Genomic DNA, 26,677 nt, shown 5'->3' with positions numbered 1-26,677 from the left:
GTCTCATCTGGGCGTTCTCGAAATTGACGATCTACGAATCTTTTGCTTTTCGTTGGCGATTTTATTCAATGTCAATCCGGTTTTGAGCAATCCCATTCCAGAATGGTGCAGACGCTGATAGGTCTGGCCCCCCTCCTCAAAAGGGCACCTGTTCTTTTTAATATGGACTCCAAGCTGTCTTCTTGTTTCATTCCAATTCCACGTTTGAGTGGATGAACGGATAGCGTTGACAACAAGCGTCATCGCTCTATTTGGATACATTAAAAAAACAATCGAATTTCGAGGAGATCACATTAAACTCACCATCATAATAAATCAAGACAAGTGATTCACGCCCTACTCTCCGCATATTCCGTCATCCGTTCTCATCCTTCTTATTGTCCACTTGTATCACTTCATTATGAGGTCATGCACGTAATCCACCAAACATAGGATTGGTTAGAGGAATTAGGGCAAGCAATTCCAAATTCCTTTAGAGGTTAAACCTGGAATCTAAAACCTATCCGTTGATACAAGTTCCTCAGTTTTACCTTGTAGGGTATATATATTATTAATTTTTAGTTAAGTAAAACAAAAGTGAACACAACAACAAAAATGAAGGTTTCTCATTTGTTAAAAGCAACAATTTATAAAAGATAAACACATAAAACGAAATAAATAATAAAAAATTCAAAACGCGTAACATAAAACATAAATTATAGAACTTCGGTCCTTAATCATCCATGAAATTTTTTCAAATTCTAACCGCCTAAAAAACCAATAATCATAGTTAGTCACTTAATAATAATTTTAAATAAAATAACCATTAACTAAACTTAAATAATTATTAGAAACCTCACCACGTATATTCATTCGGCTTCAATAGGTAAACTTTATATGTTGATGGTAATCTCCTCCTTAAGACAATCCCTATAAAAAAAATAAAGAGATTAAATAAAACATTCACCCTTTAGATATATAAAAATATAAACATTACTTTTGGTTTTGATTCAGGAGAAAAATTAGGGATTTAGTTAATCACTTAATAATAGTTTTAAATAAAATTACCATTAACTAAACTTAAATAATTATTAGAAAGCCTCACCACATATATTCATTCTACTTCAATTGGTAAACTTTATTAGTTGATGATAATCTCCTCATTAAGACAATCCATATAAAAAAAATAGAGAGATTAAATAAAACATTCACTCATTAGATATATATATATATATATATATATATATATATCTAATGAGTTAATTTTGATTTCAATTTGGGAGAAGAATTAGGGATTTTACTTTAGGTTCCTAGTCCAATTCAGTTCCTGTTTCCTAATCCTGGTTGCGATTTCGGTTCAGTTTCTATGGGAATCGAGAACCAGCAGTTTCTAGAAAAGTGGAATAACAAACCAAACCATCTCTCCCTACAACCTGGAACCATACCGATTCCTACTTGTTCGGTTCTCCAGTTTTTTATTCTATTTTGAATCCATGCTTACTCCTAAGAGTAATCACTCTAATTTGAATGGAAGCATGGCCCAATAATATCATCCACAAACTATGCTTATGCACATATGGACTCTTGCAAAGGTTTCTTAAATATTTTTTTCCATCTGTAAGCTGCATTTAATTGTTCAAATTTCTGGATAAGATAGAATAAGTAATAATTATTGGTTTCTTCCATCTCATACTTTTTTGGAAAAATTACCTGTTTTTAATATTTAATATATTATGGTGAAATACTGTCCTAATTTGTGTTTGTTGAAACTCACACTGTACTAGAGTTAAGAAATCAAAAGAAATAATAGACCTACCCTAGTAGTGAGGGAAGACAGTCGTATCATGTATACAAATTTACATGCGATCCATCTGATTCAGCTCTATAGTATAATAATGCCACGTGTACAAGAAACTTTGTATTTTTCTCTTCAGTGCTCTTATTCTCGCCCTCCTTTTTCATCTGAAATTGGGATTCTGCAGGGGATACATTGACTCGAGCCTAATGCCATGATAAATCACACAAATGCATGTTTATTAATATCATGAGGTATGATCTTGAAATAAGAACTTGAAGGGTATATTTTTTGAACTGTGATTTAGAGTATACTTCAATGAGGAGTAAAGGAAACTCCCTCAAACATGACTTTTAATTTGTATAATATAAATATGGACATCACTCACATCCAAAGCTAAAGAAAAATATTGAGGAAAAATTATTAAAAATAGTTCGAAATTTATTATACTTTTATCAATTCAGTTCTCAACATTATCATTGCCCCAATAGAATCTTAGATATTTTCACATTTTACCAAATCCAATTGATCAATTTTGACTAGAAATTGCTGACATAGACACCGACTATATATAGCCAACACTAACATTGACATTTTTAATGATATTATACTAAATTTTTTAATTAACTTTTTTTTTGTTTTTCTTCTTTTTTTTTTTTTTTTTTTACTTCTTTGTGATATTTGGAGTGAGGGTCAGCCTCGCGACCTTCTCAAGCTTTAGGCAAGGGCACGGCACCCTCACCAGATTTAGGCTAGGCGAGGGCTTGGCGACCCTCGCTAGGTGTAGGCGAGGTCTTGTGTGCCCTAGGTTTGGCTGGTAAGGGCCAGCAAGCCCTCACCTATGGCTGGTGCAGTGTCACAGCTCTCTCTAGCTTTGTGCAAGGGTCACCAGCCCTCACTCCAAAACCCAAAAAAAAAAAAAAAAGTCAAGGAAAAGATAATAAGAAAGGAACTATAAACAAAATTCTAAAATATTACTAAATGTTCATGTCAACACCAACCGAAGTCCATGTCACCACTTTTCAGTCAAAATTGATCAGATGGACACTATAGGCAAATTATTAAAAAGTTTAAGACTTTATTGATATAATTGAAAAAATAGAACTAAATTAGCAAAAATGTAATAGGTGGAAGACTTTTTTGATAATTTTCCCTAAATATTGATGATGTGTTTGTAACCAATCAATTAGAACATTCGTTAAAGGGAGTTTCGCTAGTCAGAAATAAATAAAAATATGACCCTTATTTGTTTGAACGTCTAAATAGGAAGTTATCAGTTTAAGTGCTAGTTACATATATATAATATTGGGCGAAATGGGTGTCCATTTCATGAAACTCTACTCAGTTAATGAATGCTTGGTGCATTGGCCATGAGATTAGGCCGTAACATCGAATGTCTTTTCTCATGCGCTTCCCAGCCCTTACACTAAGACACAGACATTTCGACCTATCTTTTAAATTTGTACCAGCACCAGTTCGCTCTACATGCGTGTATGCGCTTGCGCTCATGACGTAATAGTATTTACAATATAAGTAACAACTTTCACTCATTTATTGAATTAGGAAGTGTTGGGTGGTGATTATCAAGGCTTAATGAAAAATCGAATAAAACACAAATAATGATTTAAGAGCAAGAGACATAAATGGTTGATATCTCCCTTGATATTAGTAATTAGTGATCGAGCACGTGCAATCGAATAATTATATAACGGAAAGAAAATGAGTAGTTATTATAAGGGAGTGGGCGAAGCGGGAGTCAGGGGAGATAAATTAATTATGTACTTTGTTGTCTTTTCGTTATTTAGTGTTAGGGTAATTTTGTAAAGAAAGAAGTAAAATAACACCTTCGACCCAAATATATAGATAGAGGTAGATATAATTAATAAAAAAAAATTGAGAAAAACATTTTACATTTTCATCTCACATAATGAACATGGATTAAATTGGAGATACATCAAAATTTATAAGGGTGAACAAATTTGACAAGTTGTTGCTGCAACATAAGCAATGTGACATTCCAACATATCATGTACTATTGTGACCTTTTTCGAGTTGAACCACCTAGGAAAGTCAATGGATTACTAAGCCAGAGACTTAGTGTGCACTTTTTCAAGCTCATACCAATTGCAACTTTAGGGTTTTGATTTAATTAATTTAACATGCAAATTATTTCATTTATGAGTTATCACTAGTCATTTGTGGATACGGAAACTTGGTTATGCTAGATAAATCTCACCATTTCAGTATTTTTTCTCCTTATTTTCAAAAATATTTTGTAAACAATCTTGGTTGATTTTAATGCATACCCTAAACATGATTTTTAAATGCAATGATTTGGGGGGGAGGGGTGCCATTTTAATCTAAATTCTATGATTACATGAATTCTAATTAAACATTTATGAATTATGTTAGCCTAATGACACCTGACATAGATTACCTAATTTTGATGACAAACAAAAATTATGAACTAATCTAACATGATATGCAATCTAATTTATATGAGCCTAAACATGCAATCACTAGATGACATTGATATGATGACATGACAACAATGGCATGGCAATGTGATGATGTGGCAATGATGCAACTAATTCTATATGATATGCGTGTGTTGTGTTTATGATTTTTTTTTACATTGATATGATGACATGACAACAATGGCATGGCAATGCGATGATGTGGCAATGATGCCACTAATTCTATATGATATGTGCATGTTGTGTTTTATGATTTTTTTTAAACTAAAATATGAAATTACCTAAAATTTGCGATTACCAAATTGTAACTAAGAAATCAATTATATTAAATCCTATTTTAAATTTGGTAATTACAACATGATTCCTAGATATGCAATTTTAAATTAGAAAATTAATATGAATGCAATCAATCCTAAATGCAATGCAATTTTTTTTTTTTTTTGTATTTTTATAAAAATAATGTTTACTAAATTAATGATACGAAAAATATAAACCCACATAATTAGATATTAACCATATCCAAAATAGGAAATTAAGGTAATTGGGGATCTGATCTTACATCTTAAAGATCGAAACCCCAATTATCATAGATATGCAGGACCTGAAAAAAAAAAATTCCTATTTGGGCGACGCTTATAATCTCATACGAAATCAATTACAATAACATTATCCAAATTTTGTGATCAACTATTGGAATTGAATTTAGTTTAAGAAATTACCTAAATTGGACTATGCTTCAACAACAACCGACGAGCAAAGTTTGACAACACGACAAGCGGAGGGCTGGCGGCTATATAGCAGCGAGGGAACAACAGCAAAGGCAATGATGGTGAGGAGATCACAGCAATAGTTGGGCACGTCAAAAGACTGATCACTGGAGTTGGTATGAATAGGGAGTGAGCGGTTCCAGTTTCTTTAAAAGTTCCACTTGGAACCTGAAACCTCCCCTTGGCTATAGGCTCCTCATTTTTTGGAACATGAAATCTACTAGTCGAAATCTAAAACTTGAAACATACCATGTTGTTAAATTATGTCTCAAGTTTGAATTCATTATACGATATCCGATACGCGCAAAACATTTACATGCCGAAATGAGAAAGAACGTGTGCGGAGCATTTGATGAAAAATGGTGCAGGATACGAGCCAAAGGAATCCCGCCCTCGATCTGCTATGCACGTTGGAAATGGAGGCCACAAATGCGTGTGTTGATTTTTGTGGCCCTTCTCAGTGTCAGCATGATTTCTGAAGAGTTGTTCGTCCAATTTTTTTAACCTTATTAAATGCACGCACATGGCCATGTGCATGCATGCACGAAGAAAAGAAATTGGTCAACACTTGTGGCTTCAGAAGACTATCTCGTAGGCGCCGAACTCTCTCCCTCTCTTTGTTCAACTTTTGTGGGCTTCTCTTGTTTTTATTAATAAAGAAAGAGGGAAGGCTGAAGTTCTACGTGTGTCAGTGCATGCTGGTCATCCGCTCACACGCTCTCATTAATTGCATGGAGGCACATGCTTTGAAGATCCGCACCGTTCTGACAATTGTGGAGTACAAGTTTTTCTTCCCCTTCAACCGATAAAAGGTGAAGACATCTGAAGCTCGAGATAGAGTGAAAAGAAAAGAGCTCAACAGAGAGCTAGAGAAACGAGCACGAGAGAGAGTGAGAAGGGTTTGTGCGGAGTTGAGTCCATTGAGTTGTTTTGTTAAACACCGTGGGTATCGGGTATAAAGTAAGGCTGGGAAACACTTGAGTGCATGTGTGATTGTAATCCTGTAATTCTCCGATTTATAGTGGATTGATTTGATGGCTCTCCCCGTGGACATAGGTTCCGACATTCGGACCAAACCACGTAAATTTCCGGTGTCATTTTCTTTTATTATTCCTCGTTTTATTTCGATCGATTTCTATAGTTCCCGACATAATTGCAAAATATACGATCCGCTTCCGCTGCGACGCCGATTTTCACCAATTGGTATCAGAGATAAGACTTTGCAATTATGTCTGGAGCAAAAGTAGAAATTGAGAAATTTAACGGGAGGAACAACTTCGGGTCATGGAGCGTCAAGATGAAGGCGCTATTAACAACTCAAGGATTAGCCAAGGCATTGGAGGGCAAGGCTCAGTTGCCCGAAACAATGCGAGATGCTGAAAAGGACGAGCTAATGGAGAAGGCCATGAGCATCATCCTGTTGAACTTATCGGATGAAGTGCTAGTAGAGGTGGCTGAGGAGGAGGATGCCGCAGCGTTATGGGCAAAACTCCAGGCCCTCTATGTAACGAAGGGTTTGAACAATTGCTTATATATGCTAAAGAGAATGTTCCAGTTTCGATACACAGAAGGTACGTCCATTAGATCCCACTTAGATGAGTTTAATAAACTCATGATGGACTTGAAGAATGTTGGCAAGATTTTAGATGATGAAGAACAAGGCATGATGTTGTTGGCGTCTCTACCGGAGTCATGGGAGCACTTTACCGACTCCTTGTTACAGGGGCGTACTACGATTACCTCAGAGGAGGTAAAATTTGCCCTGTTTTCAAAGGAGTGGTAGAGAAAGTTGCGTGATGACAGTCTAGCGCAAGATGTAGCGCATGGACTGGTGATTCGAGGTAGAGACCAACATCGGAGGCCTAGCAACAGAAGCCAAAGTAAAAGCAGGTCGAAGTCGCGACATAGAAAATCAAAAGGTCGTGTGAAGTGCTTCGAATGTCACGAGGAAGGGCACATAAGGAGAAATTGTCCAAAGCTAAGAAATAAAGGCGTTTGGCAAAATGCCACAAACAGTGTGGCGAATGTTGCCGAGGAGAGTATTAGTGATGCCGAAGCTGTCCTATGTGTATCTACGAGTTCGTCAGGAGACGAATGGGTGCTAGATTCTGGATGTTCCTATCATATGACTCCTCACAAGAACTGGTCACTACCTACCAGACTGCAGATGGTGGTAGAGTTCTTTTGGGGAATAATGCAGCCTACGAGGTTGTGGGGATAGGAACAGTTCGGATCCGAATGCATGATGGCGTAGAACGGATGTTGACAGACATAAGGCACATACCAAAGCTCAAGAAGAGCCTTATTTCTTTGGGAACGCTCGATGACCTCGGGTGCAAATACACAGCTAAAGGTGGAGTGCTAAAGATCTCTCGAGGTGCCTTGACAGTGATGAAAGGGAAGAAGGCAAATTCTCTCTATCATTTACTGGGAGAAACCGTGACCGGAGTTGCTGCAGTTTCATCAGGTGAGTCAGACTCAAATTTGACTCAGTTATGGCATATGCGATTGGGACACATGAGTGAGACAGGTATGATAATGCTGAGTGAGAAGGGGTTGCTAAAAGGTCAGAAGACAGGAAAGCTGGACCTGTGTGAGCACTGCATCTTCGGGAAGCAGCATCATGTTAAATTCGGTATAGCTCTACATTCGACCAAGCAACTAGTTGAATACATTCATTCAGATGTTTGGGGACCATCTCTAGTTCCATCGAAAGGAGGTGCCAGATATATGTTGACATTCATCGACAATTACTCAAGGAAGGTATGGGTGTACTTCCTGAAGCACAAATCTGAGGTATTTCATCGGTTCAAGAATTCTAAGGCATTGATTGAGAAGCAGTCAAGTAAACAAATCAAGTGTCCGAGAACTGATAATGGCATGGAGTTCTGTGGTAAGGACTTTACCAAGTTCTACCAAAAGGAAGGGATTGTGAGACACCGCACAGTTCCCGGGACACCACAGCAGAATGGTGTAGCAGAACGGAAGAACAGAACTCTACTTGAGCGAGCTCGATGCATGCTTTCGCACGTAGGATTGGGCAAGGAATTTTGGGCTGAAGCAATAAATATGGCATGTTACTTGGTTAATCGATCTCCATCTTCTACTATCGAGTGGAAGACTCCTGAAGAAGTATGGTCGGGGAAACCTGTTGATTACTCCGGATTACGAATATTCGGATATCCTGCGTATGCTCATGCGAGAGATGGTAAGCTTGAGCCGAGGGCGAAGAAGTGCATATTTCTGGGTTATGCACAAGGGGTGAAAGGCTACCGGCTGTGGTGCACTAATCCCGAGTCACCTGGTTTTCTAATCAGCAAAGACGTGATCTTCGACGAGACTGCAATGCTTCAAAAGAGGAGTCTTGAGACTCAACTAGCAGAGCAAACGTATCATGGTGTCAGAAGTGAGGTGGAGATTCAAACAGAGTCTCCAAAGACCTCAGAGGTAACAGAGGAAGAGATTGTGGATGAGGCCACAATTCCTTAAGACGGTGATACTGAACAACCAGCAGAGCCACAACACAACATAGCCACGGGCAGACAAAGAAAGCAAATTAAACCACCGGTACGTTATGGTTATTCTGATATTGCCTATGCATTAACTGTAGATGATGAGGTGGAGATGGATGAACCTTCATCCTATTCTGAGGCGATGGCTAGTGCTGAGTCATCACAGTGGCTAGAGGCTATGAGTGAAGAAATAGAATTACTCTATCGAAATCAAACATGGGAGTTGATCAAAGTACCAAAAAGTCAGAAAATTGTCGGATGCAAATGGGTCTACAAACGGAAAGAAGGCATTCCCGGTGTAGAGGCAGCCAGGTTCAAGGCGAGACTTGTTGCGAGGGGGTATACTCAACGAGAGGGCATCGACTACAATGAAGTGTTCTCTCCTGTGGTAAGGCATACCTCTATTCGTGTATTACTTGCCTTAGTTGCTGCACAGGATCTTGAGCTGGAGCAGCTAGATGTGAAAACGGCATTTCTTCATGGTGAATTGGAGGAACAAATTTACATGAAGCAGCCTGAGGGATTTGCTATTCCAGGTTAGGAAGACCATGTTTGCTTATTGAAGAAATCCTTGTATGGATTGAAACAACTCCTCAACAATGGTATAAGTGTTTTGATGCTTTCATGACTAGTCAAGATTATTCGAAAAGTCAGTTTGACAGTTGTGTTTATTTTAGGAGATTGGAGGATGGGTCTTTGATTTATTTGCTATTATATGTTGATGATATGTTGATAGCAACTAAACATATGTCTGATATTGATGTGTTAAAGCGGCAGTTGAGTGCTGAGTTTGAAATGAAAGAATTAGGTGCTGCTAAGAAAATATTGGGTATGGAAATTTTGCGTGACAAAGTTGCAGGAACGTTGCGTTTGTCTCAAAAGAAATATATTGAGAAGATTGTGACACGTTTCAATATGCAGTCAGCAAAATTTGTAAGTACCCCTTTAGCCGCACATTTTAAACTTTCTGACAAGTTATCACCGCAAACTGAGGAGGAGGAGGAACATATGTCCCATGTTCCTTATTCTAGTGCAGTTGGTAGTATTATGTATGCTATGGTATGTACTAGACCTGACATTTCACAAGCTATAAGTGTTGTCAGCCGTTACATGAAGCACCCAGGAAAGGCTCATTGGGAAGCAGTGAAATGGATCCTTAGATATCTAAAGGGGACAGCAGACGTTGGCATTATGTATCGAAGGAACATCAATGGCAATGAGACCACAGGGTACGTGGATTCGGATCATGCCAGTAACTTGGATGATCGCAGATCATTAGCAGGGTACGTGTTTACGCTAGCAGGTGGTGCAATAAGTTGGAAAGCATCTTTACAAGATGATGTTGCATTGTCTTCGACTGAGGCGGAGTACATGGCACTAACTTTTGTTGCAAATGAGTCGATATGGCTAAGGGGTTTGCTCTCGGACCTTGGACTGGAGCAGAAAAGGGTCACCATACACTGTGACAATCAAGGTGCGATATATTTGGCTTACAATCCAATATATCACGAGCGAACAAAACATATCGACATCAGGTACCATTTCATCCGAGATGTCATAGCGAAGGGTAAAATTGTTGTGAAGAAAATAGCAACAGCAGAGAACCCAGCAGATATGATGATGAAGCATGTTCCTTCAGCAAAGCTCAAGCTCTGTATGAGCTCGATTGGCGTCTGTAGAGTATGATCACCCATCGAGGCATTAGGAGAGTCGAGCATGGATATAAGCATTATAACTTGGCTTCAAACGTCGAGCCAAAGTTGAGAATTGTTAAATTATGTCTCAAGTTTGAATTCATTATACGATATCCGATACACGCAAAACATTTACATGCTGAAATGAGAAAGAAGGTGTGCGGAGCATTTGATGAAAAATGGTGCAGGATACGAGCCGAAGGAATCCCGCCCTCGATCTGCTATGCACGTTGGAAATGGAGGCCACAAATGCGTGTGTTGATTTTTGTGGCCCTTCTCAGATGTCAGCATGATTTCTGAAGAGTTGTTCGTCCAATTTCTTTAACCTTATTAAATGCACGCACATGGCCATGTGCATGCATGCACGAAGAAAAGAAATTGGTCAACACTTGTGGCTTTTTTTTTTTTTTTTTTGGTCAGAAGACTATCTCGTAGGCGTCGAACTCTCTCCCTCTCTTTGTTCAACTTTTGTGGGCTTCTCTTGTTTTTTATTAATAAAGAAAGAGGGAAGGCTGAAGTTCTACGTGTGTCAGTGCATGCTGGTCATCCGCTCACACGCTCTCATTAATTGCATGGAGGCACATGCTTTGAAGATCGGCACCGTTCTGACAATTGTGGAGTACAAGTTTTTCCTCCCCTTCAACCGATAAAAGGTGAAGACGTCTGAAGCTCGAGATAGAGCGAAAAGAAAAGAGCTCGGTAGAGAGCTAGAGAAACGAGCTCGAGAGAGAGAGTGAGAGCTTGAGCTCAGAGAGGGTTTGTGCGGAGTCGAGTCCATTGAGTTGTTTTGTTAAACACCATGAGTATCGGGTATAAAGTAAGGCTGGGAAACACTTGAGTGCATGTGTGATTGTAATCCTGTAATTCTCCGATTTATAGTGGATTGATTTGCTGGCTCTCTCCGTGGACGTAGGTTCCGACATTCGGACCGAACCACGTAAATTTCCAGTGTCCTTTTCTTTTATTGTTCCTCGTTTTATTTCGATCGATTTTTATAGCTCCCGACATAATTGCAAAATATACGATCCGCTTCCGCTGCGACGCCGATTTTCACCACCTGTCACCTGGTTCTAAGGTCTATTTTAAGTTCTAACATATTCTTTTTTTTGTTCTTTTTCATATTTAGTTAAACAAAATGAAAATAAACGCTACAATACTGAATAAGTTTGTCATTCACCAAAAAGAATACGAAATGAACAAAATTATCGATAGAGGAAACGGATTTGGCTGCTGCTTGGCAAGAAAATGTCATTATAGACATTGCCATGCTCTAATGAAGTACTTTCAGAAAGTTGATGCAGTGAACTACTTTCACATGACCTATGTAGGTTCATCGTCCGCCACTCCAGGCTTATGCAGAGAAGAAGAAAATATGTCATAAAGTGTCCCAGCTAAGAAATCGGCAGCATCACGCCCATTAAATCCATCATATATTCCACAAAAGAGCCACCCATTTTTTTTCTGAGCGCACAACCTCTAGCCTCACCTCAGCCCCTCTTTTGAGTTCTCTCAACAACATTCCCCAGGTTAAATACGCCAAGCAAACAAGCCAAGCAATGCTCTACACTTTCGATGCGGCAACAACAAGAACAATCATATCCAGTATCCAAAAACTCCACACCGAATTAGACAAGACAAAAAATAAAAAGAAAAAAAAAACAATATCACCAAATCAACACACGAAGAAGATCATTGACGTTGGCGAGTTTCACCAAAAAAAAAAAAAGAAGAAGCAAAAAGAAAGCCAAGCAGTTCCGAAGTAGATGAAACTATTTGGAACTCACGGACGAGACGCGTTTGCAGCACTGAAGATCCAGAGAAGAACTTGCGGCAACAGAGTCCCAAGTCGCGATCGCCCGAACTCGCCGACGGGGAAAAGGAAGAAGAAGAACAATTTCCGCAATCCGTAGAGAGAGAAAAATGAGAACCTAACGAGATGTGCAAAGCAACGGGATTGCAAAAGCAAAGGATTCTATTTTTATTTTTAGGGTTTTATGTTTTAAGAATCCCTGTTCCTGGTTCCCGGTTTCAGTTCCTATAGGAACCGGGAACTGAACTGGAAACCGGCGGCTCCTAAAAATCCAGAACCTCCCTTTCCAGAACCGAGAACTGAACCCGACCTATCGGTCCGGTTCTCTGATTCTCGATTTTATCTGGGAACCGCGCTCACCCTTAGTATGAATCACAACCGAGGATTGGCCTTGGTGAGAATTGCTAGCTCTTGGTCAAATCCCAAGTATCTAAATCTTTGGTGCTCGATTCCTTTGATGGGATTGCAGAATTATGTGGCGCGGAGATCTGTTCAAAATATCAATGCATTCCGATCAAGAACAAACATATTCTCACCGTTTTCGCGAGGCTGCGCATTGAGCTCCCTTGTCTTGATCCAGCATATGTCAAAGACATACTTCCACGTATTTCTCATCAATCCCGCCGGACAAACTCAAAAACAATGTCTTTCGTACTCTCCACAAATTTTGAGCATGATCCCATGGTTAACAAATGCACACTTGTCGTTTTCGTGAAACTGCACGCTGGAATTTTTCTGCTTCCAAGGAAAAGAGCTTCATCGTTTCCCTGAAAATTTTCTGCACATCCCTCCTCTTTCTTAGTTGGCCAAGTGGGGCAACATTAGATCGAGTTTGAATGAAGATCAAGGTTTATTGGATAAGAGTTTGATTGGATTTAAGAACCACTTCAAAGCTCGATCAGTTTTGGTCATTATCTCTTCCGCGGATTAATGTGATTAAATCACGTTTGAAACAACATGGAAAGGATAAAATATCCTTCAAACGACCGCCCCCTTCCTTTCCGATGAAACATGGGTTTGAAACAAAGCAAAGCTGAATAGGAAAAGAATTGAATGCATAACCGTTGAATCGAGTAACCACCGGAGATCAAATCTCATCAACAAAGAGTTGAGTGAGGCTGGCCATAGCTCTCGATTGTGTGGCACGATAATCCGTGGTAATATCATGTTAAGACCATGTCACTCGCATGTGATGCATAACTTAGATGAAATGCAAATATGAATTATACTAATTTTATACTTGTCTAGGGGTTAGGAATGATCCCTAATTTTCTTATATAATAAATGACTAAATGGATTGATGAAATTGAGGTATCAACATGCACCAAAGTCATATCGATAATTAATCATGATGCATAATTAATTCATTAAAAAAAAAACTGATTCGGTACTTTCTAATCAAATTTCTTAGTTTTCATTATTACCATGTATCTTATTCATGCTTAAAACCAAAATGCATTTAAGCTTACCAACATACTTACAATTGATACATCACTGCTGGGTCCCTCGAGATTTAAAGGTAAGATCCAGCCCTATAAACGAGTTTCAAGAGCACTTGTTAAACATATTTGTTTTTGGAATAATCCAATTGTCAAAATATCCCTTACATATGACTTGAAAATAGTCAGTGCATTAACTCTTGCAAGGTTTTCTTAATTTGTTACTTAAGAAGTGCCAATGGGGCACTAGTTAATGAAATCTTCATGCAATTAATCTATGTATCTAAATGAAGGTTTCATTAAGAATTTAGAGGTAGGCTTAATCTATGTATATAAATGAAGGTTTGGTCAAAAATTCGGAGGTAGGCTAAGATAGGTACATTAAATAATAGGACAAGACACTTGGTGAAATAAGAAATATAGAGGAAAGTTTTAACAGTGACAAGACGTCCTATAATAGGCACAAGGTATATATTATGGGCAAGTGACGTGTTTCCTTCATAACCCCCTTTTTTGGTCTTGTAGAGGGAAGTTATGATGCTTTGGTGATTGCATCAATTTACAAAAAAAACCTAAATACGAATGTCACATGTTTATGCAAATTGCTAATGCTTTTGCTTTGGTTAATTTACCATTTGAAAGAGTCAAAAAATGCTGATGCAACATTTGATATGATGAGTTTTTTTATGCTTTTCTATTTTGCTTTCGTAGCTTGTCTTACACTGTAAACTTCAAGAAGTCAGTTATAAATGACATAAGAAGCATAGTTAATTAAGTGCTAATTTTAAAAGTTTGGGCCGAATATGGAGATACACAAAACAAAATTCTATGGTTATTTAAGGGTTGGGCTACACTTGAGAAAAGGATCAAACTGTGGGCCTTCTAACTTGTAAGCATTAAAACCTATTTCGACATATCAAGAGAATCGCTGCCAAAATTCCAAAAAATACTAAAAAATCAAAGGCCAACTTACCTCAAGTAAAATGTGATTAGCCCATACTCGTCGGACGGATTTGCCCTTCATAAAATAAGGGAATTAGTCACGTGAGATACGCACGCCGAAAAGTCGACACAAGACGAGGACATGGCAAACAATATGTAGAGTCCAGACCATATGACAGCAAACACAAGAGTCAAGGGGGCAATTTAAAAAGGGAGGGTGGGGCATTTGTACATTGTGTTAAAATCTCATGGGGCAAAACATAATTTGCCTTAGACGTCACATCAACTAGGTCGGCGACGACTGCTGGCCAAGCTAGAGCTTTATTGCTGGACTAGAAAAAGCTTCAAGGACGAGATGAACGGTGACATTCGTAACGAAAATCATTCGTCCGACCGAACACAATCAACAACAAATCAGATTTCGTGGGGTTCTCGTGGGGTTCACGTAGAACACACCATTATAAAAGATCAGGACAAGTAAATCATGCCGTATCGTTTGCAAATTCCGTCAAAACATTCTGAATCTTCTCTCTTATTTTCCACTTGTATCCCTCCAACTCCCATGTTCCGTAAACCTCCGTGGATAAACCATCTACCTGAGCGAAATACACGAAAATGGAGGAGAAACGAGAATGGCACGTACCGTACCTCTTCTATTGACAGAACACGGGACTTTTAGTACATATCATATCCCAAAGACTGGCAATACAAATGCCGAGAAATCAAACCCGTTATAAAAGACACAATCAAAGGGCCTTCTTGTTAATCTTAGCTAGCAATTGCTCTTTGATTAAGTCACCTGCAGTCCTGCGGCAATCTGGGTTGGCGATTCGATTCTCGGGAATGCCAAAAAATGAAAAGGCTACTCTTAATTAGCAGGTGCAACAGATCTAGTGGGTAAAAAATCAAGAATGACAACCTTTTAAAACTGAACAAGGAACAGAACCACTGTAAGATTCAACTATGTGTTGAATGCAGAGGAAGAAACAAAACCAAAGCCCAAAAAGGGGCAGTGTGAGAGAGCACGATTCTCGTGGCTCATGCCGTTAGCTTCTGCACCCAATAAGATGACTAACTTGAACTTGCTATGTACATAATTCCTAAATGCTGCCAATGAAGCACGGTTCAATAGTCGGCATGGATGAAGCGCTCATAACTCGTCCCATTAAGGGTCTTCAAGACTTCATCCCAGTTCTTGATATGGTCTGACAACAGCCCACTATGTATCTTGATCTGGCGGCTTGTCAAATCCATCGTCGGCAGGCTGAGGAACTCTTGTACTTCTTTTACCTTCTGCACAAGAGCAGAAAATGAATATCAATCTTTTGAAGGAGATAAACCGGTGATTATAAAAGTGAATTAGCAACAGCAGCTTTCAAATGAGACATGATCGCACCCAATTAATAAATCACTTCAGCTCATCATGATAAACTGGATTTAGAGTAGAAAGTTACAGATTTCAAGTTATATATGCAGGATGTGGCAGCATAAATACTGTGCTGTGTAAGTGGTCAGTTCAAATTAAGGTGCTTGCTAGATGTCATGGGCCAAGGCACTTACAGTCCAATTCTTCATGAGATCCTCGTAGTAGAGCACAATGTGCCTCGTGGTATTGTAGTATGTCAAAACCTTAGAAACTTTCTTCTCCATCTCCTTGAAATCATTGATCAAGGATGAGGAATTGATCAAAGGTTTATATCCCAAGAGTACCGCAGCCTGCAGTCAGTATCAGGGGAATGCGTTAATGTATCATGTACCAGTATGTGAAGATGAGTTAGGGCTGGCATGTGCATGTGGTCGAATGCCCTTTCTTTGGGGGGGGAAGAAAAAGAGAGGGAGAAGGGGAGAGAGAGAGAGAGAGAGAGAGAGACCTCTTGAGGAGAATGCACGTGGGACTTGTGGGTTCCATTCAACAGTTTAGCATATCGGTCATAGGAATTTGCTAGCACTGAAACCATGTGGCGCAGAAGATTTCTGCGGAAGAGGAAAATTACAGAAACATGTCTACGGGTGAAGTACTGTGCAATTTCTACATGGTGATCCATCACTCCCTGCATGAATTGGATGCAAGAAATGCTCAATTTTCTAGAATTATCATCCAACAGTATGACAAGAAGCCAAGTTGTGCTGCATCGATAGTCTCCAAATAAGAAAATATATACTTGCCCAACACTGTCTTGAGCTTAGGTAATATGCATTCACAATTTTTTCTCAAAGGCTTATCTGCACCATACAATTTGAATTAAAAGATATCTTTTTACAACAATTAATCTAGATAATGGTTTGATGCATGCACAACCCTTTTACTCCTTTTTTGGGTTGGCCAAAGTGGTACACAGCTTCTACACCAGGAAGTTCTTGAACAAAAAGTCTCCTTTGACATGTAAATCCTAGGGTTTCCAGAAAATTCTGCAATTTTCAAGGTTGCATCATCTTTCATGCATTTGCTATAAGTAGCACATTAGAGGTTTCAGCAGAACTGCACATATCAAATACTCTTGTCACTGATTCATCGTGTCTTTGCTAAAGTATTCACCTTATAGAGTTCAACGCTCTTAAGGACTATGGGGTGCTCTTTGATCATGTAATAACACAATACTCCATCTCTTGCTTCTTCATACACTCAATTTTCAGTGACACATAACCCTATAGTAGTTTCATCGACCCGTTTAGATCGAAAATTTGAATCCAATTGTATAAATTTGCAAGTGATGTCCTGATATTTACCTGATTAAGCATCCACTTGAAGCCAACTGCAGCAGAGCACTCATTCTTCGAAGCACTGCTAAACCAATCCAAGTTGTAAACTTTGTCAAGAGTCTGTAAAATCAAGGAAACATTCTTCCTCCGATTTAAGAGCGAGAAAATCTCCCCATTAGAGCTCACATTGGCATGGCTATTTAGGAGCGTCTCAAACCACCCACTTCCCGATCTCTGTGTTGATACGATAACGAAATATCGCACTGGATTATCTGCACATTCAGCCCTGGTATCAATTAAAAACAAAAATCAGGCGAAACCCAGTGAATCATCATTCCATCAAAAACGAAATCCTGGTTTTGTTCTGTCATCCATTACCTGCTAAAAGTTTTGGGTTTAGGATAATGGATTGAAGGTTTATCGGATTGTTTCACACCATGACGCTCACTAGGTTCTTCTGTGATTTGGATGTCCATGAGACTTGGCTTGGTGTGGCGGCTTATTTGCTTCAGACAGACTGAGCATATGTACACCCCACAGAACATTGAGAATGCCAAAACTATCATCCTATATACTAGAGGCGATTTCTTGGGAGGTTTAACAATCAAAGTGTCCTGTCAAGCATTAAAAAAAAGAAGAGTAAATGCCATCGTATAAAAATTGATCATTAATCAAACAGAAACATGATAATCTCCTCACAATCTGGTGTTAGCAACAGCCATCACAAAACTATGCAGAAAAATTAACTAGAGGAAATCAATGCATGTGAAGTTAATGCAATCTATTAGGCAGTGAAGGGCGAGAAGAATCGATGGAGTGGGTTTTAAATTTTGCCCCAAAATCAGCGACCTGCCCAAGAACTGTAACAGGGCAATAAATTGATTAGCACAGCAAGATCGCCGTAATCCGAGATTCAAAATTTCCGACCACAAGTTGAGTTATTCTTCTCGTCCCCGCTCAAAAACATGAAGATAACAAAAACGAATCAGCTGCTTCCAAAGATGAATGCTTTTTCGCACACCCCACTTCCCCCAAACAAAGCAACAAATTTTCAGCAAAGCACAGGGAAAAAGATGACTTCTTTAAGAACACCCATCTCTCTTCGGCCAGAAAAGGCAACACCCGTCTCTCCTTCGGTCCAGAAAAGGAAGAATCTGATCACATTCAACAGCGCAAGCAGAAACAGGCGAATACATTACCACAAAAACAGAACAGGGAGAGGAAAAAATCCCACCTTGTTTAACAAATATATGACTTCTGCCATCGCTAGGAACCTGAGATACAGGACGAGAAGAAAGAAGGGTTTGGACAAGAAGGATGGAAAATCTTCACTCGTAAAGCAGGGAATTTCTCTTTAGTTGAGCTCAACTCGAGCCTCTTCTCCACCGTAGACAGCAAAGTTCTGAGAAGAAAGAGTAGATACAGAGATACAGAGGGAGAGGGTGACTCAGCAGTAGGCCAGCAGCAGCAGGAGTGCGTTTTTCATATGTTCGTGCCTCGTGGAAATCAAAGCCATCTGTAGGCCCTCACCTTTCTTTTCCGGCTGGATCCCTGAATATATTTGATTATCTGGTGAGTGTATACTGGCCCAAAAAGATAAATAGCAATCATTGTTTTTTTCAAATTATGGCATGATCTTACATCTTACGTTCAGCTGTTTTTTTTTTTTTTTAACATTCTTAAGTGCCTATGGTTTATACATGCAGGCGGTAATTGAAGTTGTACCTCACCACGAATCAGGAGTCGGGGAACTCCATTAATAGCCGTCATGTTTATTAGGTTTATATTCGCACGCTTCAACCATCAATCAAGGAGAGTTATATTTTCTCCCCCTCCTAAGAAAATGCCATCAATTTTTTATGTTTTAGAGTTCAAACAAAACAATTAAAAATCATTCTCATAACTTCTTACTCAATTATTATTTTATTTTTTTCAAATTCTCAAGTGTTAGTGGTTTCTAGATTCTCAACAATGATTAAAGTCGTACCTCATCACGAATCAGAAATTTGAGAGCTCCATTGAAACCCATCCTACTTATCAAGATTGTACCTACATGCCTCAACCCCCAATCAAGGAGAGCTATTTTTTTGTCCTCTCCCAAGGTAGTGATAAAGTTGTACCTCACCATGAATCAAGAGCCCAAGAGCTCCGTTGAGAGCCATCTTGCCTATTAGGATTATATCCGCACGCCTCAACCTCCAATCAAAGAGGGCTATTTTTTCTTCCTCTTCCAAAAAAGTATCTTTGAATTTTTATGATAGTTTAAGGTCGTACTCGGGATCAATCTTACTTTTTATACTCCATTGTTTTTCTCTTTTTTTAAATTTTCAAGTGCCGATGATTTATAGATTTTCGATGATGATTAAAATTGTGCCTCACTACAAATCAGGAGCTTGGGAGCTCCGTCAAGAGCTATCCCACCTCCAAATTAAAGATAGCTATTTTTTCTTTCTCTCCCAAGAGAACAGCTTCGAATTTTTACTTGTCAGAATTCAGATAAAGCAATCTAGGTCATACTCAAGACCAATGTTACTTCTTATGCTCAGCTTTAAAAAATAAAATAAAATAAAATCGAATTCTCAATGTTAAAACTAACAAGTTGGGCTGTTTTGGTCTGTTTTGGACTAGGCCGGTCTAGGCGCCGTACGCTCTCATCTGCCACAACTGAAGCTTTCTTTCTCTATCTCACCACATTCAAAGATAAAAAATAAATAAATAAAAAGGGATTTCTTTTGAAATTGTTTCCCATAAAAAAAATATGTTAAAAAGGCTCGGGATTCTGGCGTGTGTCGGGGGCTGTGGTTGCTAACAGCCGTGTCGCACTTAGCAACTAGAGACTTTGACTTTTGTTGGGTTCCCCAGGGAAAAGGAATATGGGAAAACGTTACACACACACACACACATATATATTTAAAGGGTAAAGTAAATGCTCATGTAAGTTTTTTAAGATTTAATTGAATTGCGATAGAACGCAACTATCCACTAGATTTCAATTGATTAATAATAATTGCCCTTACCGGCAAAGAAGCAAAACTAATAATTTCACTATGCTTTGTTGTCTGATCATCAATTGTCGGGACTCGCCCATTGAGTACTTGATAAGATGTAATTTTCATTCAATAAATATGTTATTATAATTTTATAAAACCTTTATACAATTTTATGTATTTGCTCCCTCAAGCTTTTCTTTTCTTTTTTTTTTTTTTGTCGTAACCCCTTGAGTTAAGTAGTTAATTATTTTCCCTTCCCTTTGTAGGTTTCTATCTCCACAATGTTTGCTAATGTTTGAAATTGAGTAAGATAGAAAACGTAATTAGTTAAGATAGAATGATGAGAAATCATCAGATTATTTTTTTATGCTATTCTTTACATAGAAACACTGAATATAATATGGGTGTAGGTAATTATTCTCTAATTTGAACAACTGAAATCTAATGGACAATTAAGATCTATCGTATTTTAATATAACATTAAAAACTCATATGAACATGGTCATTGGAGTCATTAGATACAGTTGCACTACACAAATCCAGACTTATTCTTAGAGAGATCCGAACCATAACACCATCTGTAAAGTGATTGATAATCATGCGATTGCACAACATTTATCCAAGATTACCCTATATATTCAAAGTGTGCACCCAAACAGCTAAACTTCAAACGAAATATATATGTTCCTATCTGGTTTTGTATATGAATATCAAATGCAACTCTAGATATGGTTAGGAAGAAGATAAAATCCTGAGTACTTTTGGGAAATAAAAGGACTAACCCTAATATTTCGGATGCGAATAGGGTAATCTGCCGACAAGGGTTTTATGAATCCTTGAGGAGGTTCTCATCTTGGGGATCGAGGGTTAAAGTCTTAATTTGTAAGAAAGATTCAATCAATTAACTAATAAATAGTTTTATATATTTCCACCTAAGGTCTTCCTTGTAAGATACAAACGCTCTTGGGACTCTAGCTACCTGATGGAGAATACGATATGGGTTATGCCTGATCATGCATTTCTTTACTAAAATAACATAAATAATTTCACCGTTGTGACGTTTACTCAACGAAGGGATGCCTAGTGCTTTGTGAAGGAGAGCTGGAAAATTAATTACGTTCCTAGCAACTACTTGTGACTCGTGGGTTGCAACTTGCTTATCTCTTCGCTACGTCAATTGCCTAGTGTGTGTCGAGATTTGCTCTCTCTTGTTAGAGTCCCAGAAGATACAAGATTTCCTCTCCCTTCGTTAGGAACGAAGAAATCATTAAAAAAAAATCCTAAATCCATTACATTTATATCAATGTGATCAGAAACTTTTTAATTTGGCCAATTTAATCCTACATCTTTTCACAATTTCCAATTGAGTTATTCTAATCAATTTTGGTTAGAAATAACTTATTTAAATGCTATTTGTCCTATGTAACATCAGCACTAATGTGAACAATTTTTGTAATTATTTTTAAGAAATTGAAAATTTCATTTACTTTTTGAATTTCTTTTCTTTTGTTTTCTTTTCGTTGTTCTGGCAACCCTTACTAGCCGCAAAGATCCTCACACATTTCTAGCTAGGGCCTTCATAGCCTTGACGGCCACAAGCAAGGTAGTCCTCATGTGGATCTGGGTGAGGCATTCGCAGCTTGTAAGGGCCTCGCCAACAGTCCCAATAGGGTCGTCGACTACCAAAATATATATATATAGATTTATGTTAGTGCATGCTATGTCATGTAAGACAATTAGTGCGTCTATGTTAGTATTTTCCGGTCAAAATTGCTTATAAATACTCAATTGACAAATTGTTAAAAGATTTATAACTAAATTGATTAAATTGAAATTGAAATGTTTAAGATTGAATTTGTACAAGTGCAATGGATTTATGACTTTTTTGGTAATCTTTTTTATTAAGAACACTTGCATGAACCTAACTAACTTGATCCCAGCACCTCCTCCCCCAACCCCACCACACACACACGTGTGGACAATCAGATCCAAGCAACCCTAAGGTAAATTATACATGATCTAATGATTCCTGTATTTTAAGTTCAGGGAAATTCCAAATGTTTGATCCACATTTAGGGTTATTTTCCATTTCGAGACCCGCATAGTAGAATGATTCACTTTCCGTGGCCTTTTTAACGAGGGCTTCTATTTTTTTTTCTTTTCGGGGCGATCTTTTTATCATAACCGAGTTGTAATTACATGCATTTTATCATATTTCTCATACAAAGTGATTCAAAACGAATCAGCGATCGAGATATATCATTGCATTCCTCAACACATTGGAGTTGCTCCCTTCTCGATTCAACCGAAAAACTTGCAGTTGAACTTGTTGCGAAAAGGAAAGAAGAATATTGCCAGTTTTTTAACGATGCTTGGAAATGCCGCATCAGCATCCTATAGTTTTGGCTCCCGTTGTGTTGACTAGGTTTTAGAAATAGTTGAAAAGTCCGATGAAGTGCAAGTGACAACAACATGCGAGCCGTCTTGAATTGGCACCACAACGATGCAAAATTGACAAACGAAAGTCGTCCGAAGCTATTAGTTTCACCGTCTGGTAAACGGACTCGAATGGCCCTCTTTTAGAGAGAGAGAGACAGAGACAGATTGCGTACGAGGTCGTAGTCTTCGGAAATGAAGCATAATGAACTGATTGAAATTGAACCAGGGAAAATCAGTTTGATTTGACACTCGCGAAGGCAAGAATGACCTTAGCGACTAAAGAGGTGCACAATTAAATCGCGAATGCTTATGCTCATTTCTTGGTTTTTTCGCTACCAATTCAATTGCCACCACATGTCTAATTATCACTTTGTAGTTATCTCTAGTTTCTTAAAAAAATTTAGCCATTCACAAAAAAGAAAAAGAAAAAGAAAAAAATCGATCATAAATTAACGGAGTGGTTATTGAGAGAAAGAGACTAATCCATGTCAACGATGGGTGACTTTATTTTGAATTATAAAGTCAATTATTAACGTAAATAGGCTCAACATGGAATAATCCTCCAAATATAGGTAAATTCCAATATACCTTTCCTTTTATTTTACATGACCAACAATCCCTTTACAAAGTGCAAATAAGAAGATTGGCTCTTAACTCAAGATGACCCTCGAAACAAAATTCTCTGAGTACAACTCCAAATTTATTGAAAGATAAACACTCATTCTTTGATAAATTGAACAGCGTTTAATAATTCGAGTATGACATTCTCTAGAAGACTCCAAATAGCATGAAACTGGATGCATTGGAAACTCGACACGTAGAGTTTTTCAACCATGTATTGTGAGACCAGATTGTAGCACGAAATCCTCATCAAACTGCCGATTCTGCCCAATAGAGTTGAACTTATTTCCCAAGCAATTTTACATTTATTGTTGGATAAGACTTTATTCTCTTAAGATAATTCTTCATCACAAACCAAAAACTTGAAAATGTCCTCACATTTTTTTTTTTTTTAAAAACGGTAGTCTGATAAACTCACTTGACCCATATCCATAGATTTCCAATAACTTGCTCTGTGGTGTCTCATGTTGACATGAGGACTTGATCCTAAGAGATGCTAGGCAATTTCTCAATTGACATGAAAAAGGAAGAGCTTGATCAAAGCAAATCTAGCAGATGTTAGGAAAGTGAGCAATTTCTCATTTTCAAAAGCTTAAATTATAAAAAATTGGACTAACAATGTATTGTAGCATTAAATCTTTTACTCATTCATAATCCGGTCATACACCTAAAACCTAGGAAGTACATATACTTTCTGGAGAACTTTTGTGTCATGTTGAAATGTCTAACACTCTTTGATACTCTTCGATACTCTTTGACACTCGATCAACACGTGTTGAAAAATCCAACACTTGGTCAACTTTCTCAACACCTTTTGACATGCAAGTTTAGAATTCTAATATATGATTCCGATACGCACATAGTCAATTTTAAAAATTTTCTAAAAAGTAAAGGGTTAAAATGTAAATATGTAAGAAAATAAAAAAAAAAAAAAATGAGGAAAGAAGAAAAACCTATTCTTTTCTTCTCTTCTGACTCTTTCTTCCCATGACTTACAATTCACCCCAAAGTTTATGTTTTTCTCTTCTCTTTTGACAAGCTCTGATATGTAAGTCTAGAATGTGAATTGCTTATTTTTTCCCTCCAAGTTTTATAGATTATTTGAGAGGAGTTGAATTTATCAAATTGAAATAATGAATGATATTAACAAATGGTGGATTAATATTTTTAATGTAAATTCATTATAGGCTCTTTTTATTATTTATTTATTTATGAATTTGAATCAAATTAATTTGACTTAATCATAAAAATGATAATTTATTATATATAAATGTATATTTAATATACAATATATCTTAACGTGTTGACTCTATTTTTTTTTATAAACGACATATTGACGTATCGTATTGTATTGTGTCACGTGTCGGTATTGATGCTACTTAACTTAAAACCTAGGATGCTCACGTGGTAATACCATATAGACCATAAAAAAGAGGAACAATAAGTATAAATTAAATAATAAGACTTTTTAGAGTTGGCTAGAGGAAGAAAATTCCTCTACATATACTGTCTTTATACAAGAAGACTTTTTAGAGGCATGAATTGAATAATGAAGACCCATCGGATTTGACTTTTCACAAAATTTGATATGTGACTTCAAGATCGACTATGCTTGTTCTGTTGAATCTAGCTACACGGGACGATGGAAAAGGAAGGTAAAGCTCGAGTATAGTTATGTATTTAATGGGCCCAGTCAGTCTTGTCCAAGAAACTTTCACTTCCTACGGAAAAAACGTCAATGAGATACAACTTCTCCTTGAGCAAAGATTTTGCTTCTTTCTTTTCAGAGATAACCATTTTCATAGAGAAACAAGAATCCCGATACAGCAGCATCTTGATACTCCAGGAACTGGAAACACAAATTCTATTGAACCAAAGAGGGTCAAACAGATAAATATAAGAGGAAGTGTCAAAATTTAGATAAGTGACTTGTAAGTTGATACCATATAAGAATTTTTTTTTTTATATATCACCACGTAAGATTTTGAGGCAAGGAAAGTCACCAATATAATTAAATGGTTGGTTTTTAGTTGTTATGATACTTAAATGATTGTTCGGGAAATTACGGCTTCAGAATGAGTGTCGTAGGAATGTTATGACATTATTAGTATTATTATCTTAAATTAAACTATCAAACTTGATCAGCCCATGGATGAGGAAATCCCTTGGAAGAAAGTTTTAAGATGGTTGGGCTTGAGAAGGTTGAGAATCTTTGTCAAGGCCCACTATTTTCAGAACCATCGTTGACTTTTGGTCTGTTCAAACTACAATATGATCCATGTAATTGGGCATAAGCCCAAACTTATGACACAAATGGAACATAATTTCTCGAAAATACGGTTATGTATAATTTCAGTCCATTCTAACTCTCAAAGATCATTCATGATAGAGAAAACCGATTGGCGGCTAATCACGAAAATGATTAGAAGTTCCAACAGAAAATGAAGAAAAGCATGGCTCATATCTTAACATGATACTAAAGATTAGTGCTCCGGTTGTTTTGGACAACCATGGTACCATTCACCTCACGCTGTCTATTTAATGTATATATTTCCATATTTTGTGTTTTACTTCATGTATATGTTGATTTATACATGAAGATGATTGTCAAAACAAAAATAAAAAATGCACTATATAAAATGTGAATTCATTTGACAATAACTCTATCAGGGAGTAAATTTAACTTTTAGTTGTTATATTATACTTTAATATCAGGTTTTTGAGATTTGATATAAATTTATTGTTAATGAGTTATTGATATACTCAAATTCATATTAACTCATGCAGAAAAGTTTTATTATCTTATTGGAACCAAATTTATTGATATCGTTATTGTGATAGTCAACATAAAAGAATTTACGAGACATGACAATATACTTAACAGATGACTATATTGAGTGTATTTTTGAAACTTCAACAATTAAATTAAACAAATTTTTTTTTAAGGATCACATTGTATATTGAAGGTTCAAGGATCATTTATGTCATTATTTTACAGTTTTATGACAAAAACTGTGTAGGAAGAGAATTTGAAAAGACAAAATAAGCATGAAACATTAAAAAAGGATGATAATAGAAACGGGAAGGAATACGTGGCTCCTTAATCGTCTGCTTTTTCGGTGCCCGAAGGGGCATTCTCTTAGTTTATACCTAACATGATCAGCGAAGTAGCTAAAAATGTACATATAATAAGGTTAATGTGTCTTCAAAGTATCAAATAAGTAGCTCGTGGTCATAAATCTTCCAGCTCCATGCACGTGTAAGCAAACTTGAGTATTCAAATGCGCATTCATGTTCTTCAAGTTTGCAAGTTTGGAATTTCAAACAAACCCGAGAAGTTACATTATCATAACATAACTGAGCAAGACATCATGCACTTGAATAAGATGGACTGTCATAATGAAATAAATCAGCCACGCACATAGTATTTCTACAGAATTCTTCAGTACCCAACATAGAGAGAGAGAGAGAAAGAGAGAGAGAGAGAGAGAGAGAGAGAGAGAGAGAGAGAG

General features: G+C 37.4%; 1 protein-coding gene across 1 annotated transcript; it reads right to left on the bottom strand.

The window, feature by feature from the left end:
* Window positions 1–15,259: 15,259 nt before the first annotated feature.
* LOC104418584 (nodulation protein H) lies at window positions 15,260–18,616 on the bottom strand. The gene is made up of 6 exons (XM_010029964.3): window positions 18,350–18,616; window positions 17,494–17,729; window positions 17,143–17,401; window positions 16,287–16,466; window positions 15,976–16,131; window positions 15,260–15,708 (listed from the first exon to the last, which is right to left on the bottom strand). The coding sequence occupies exons 1-6, from the start codon at window positions 18,377–18,379 to the stop codon at window positions 15,541–15,543; spliced, it is 1,029 nt and encodes a 342-aa protein (XP_010028266.2). The 5' UTR covers window positions 18,380–18,616; the 3' UTR covers window positions 15,260–15,540.
* Window positions 18,617–26,677: the final 8,061 nt, after the last annotated feature.

The sequence above is a fragment of the Eucalyptus grandis genome, chromosome 9 (assembly GCF_016545825.1).
Source record: "Eucalyptus grandis isolate ANBG69807.140 chromosome 9, ASM1654582v1, whole genome shotgun sequence".
NCBI lineage: Eukaryota > Viridiplantae > Streptophyta > Magnoliopsida > Myrtales > Myrtaceae > Eucalyptus > Eucalyptus grandis.
Note: the sequence above shows the minus strand (reverse complement) of the source record. Positions and strands in the feature narration are given on the sequence as shown.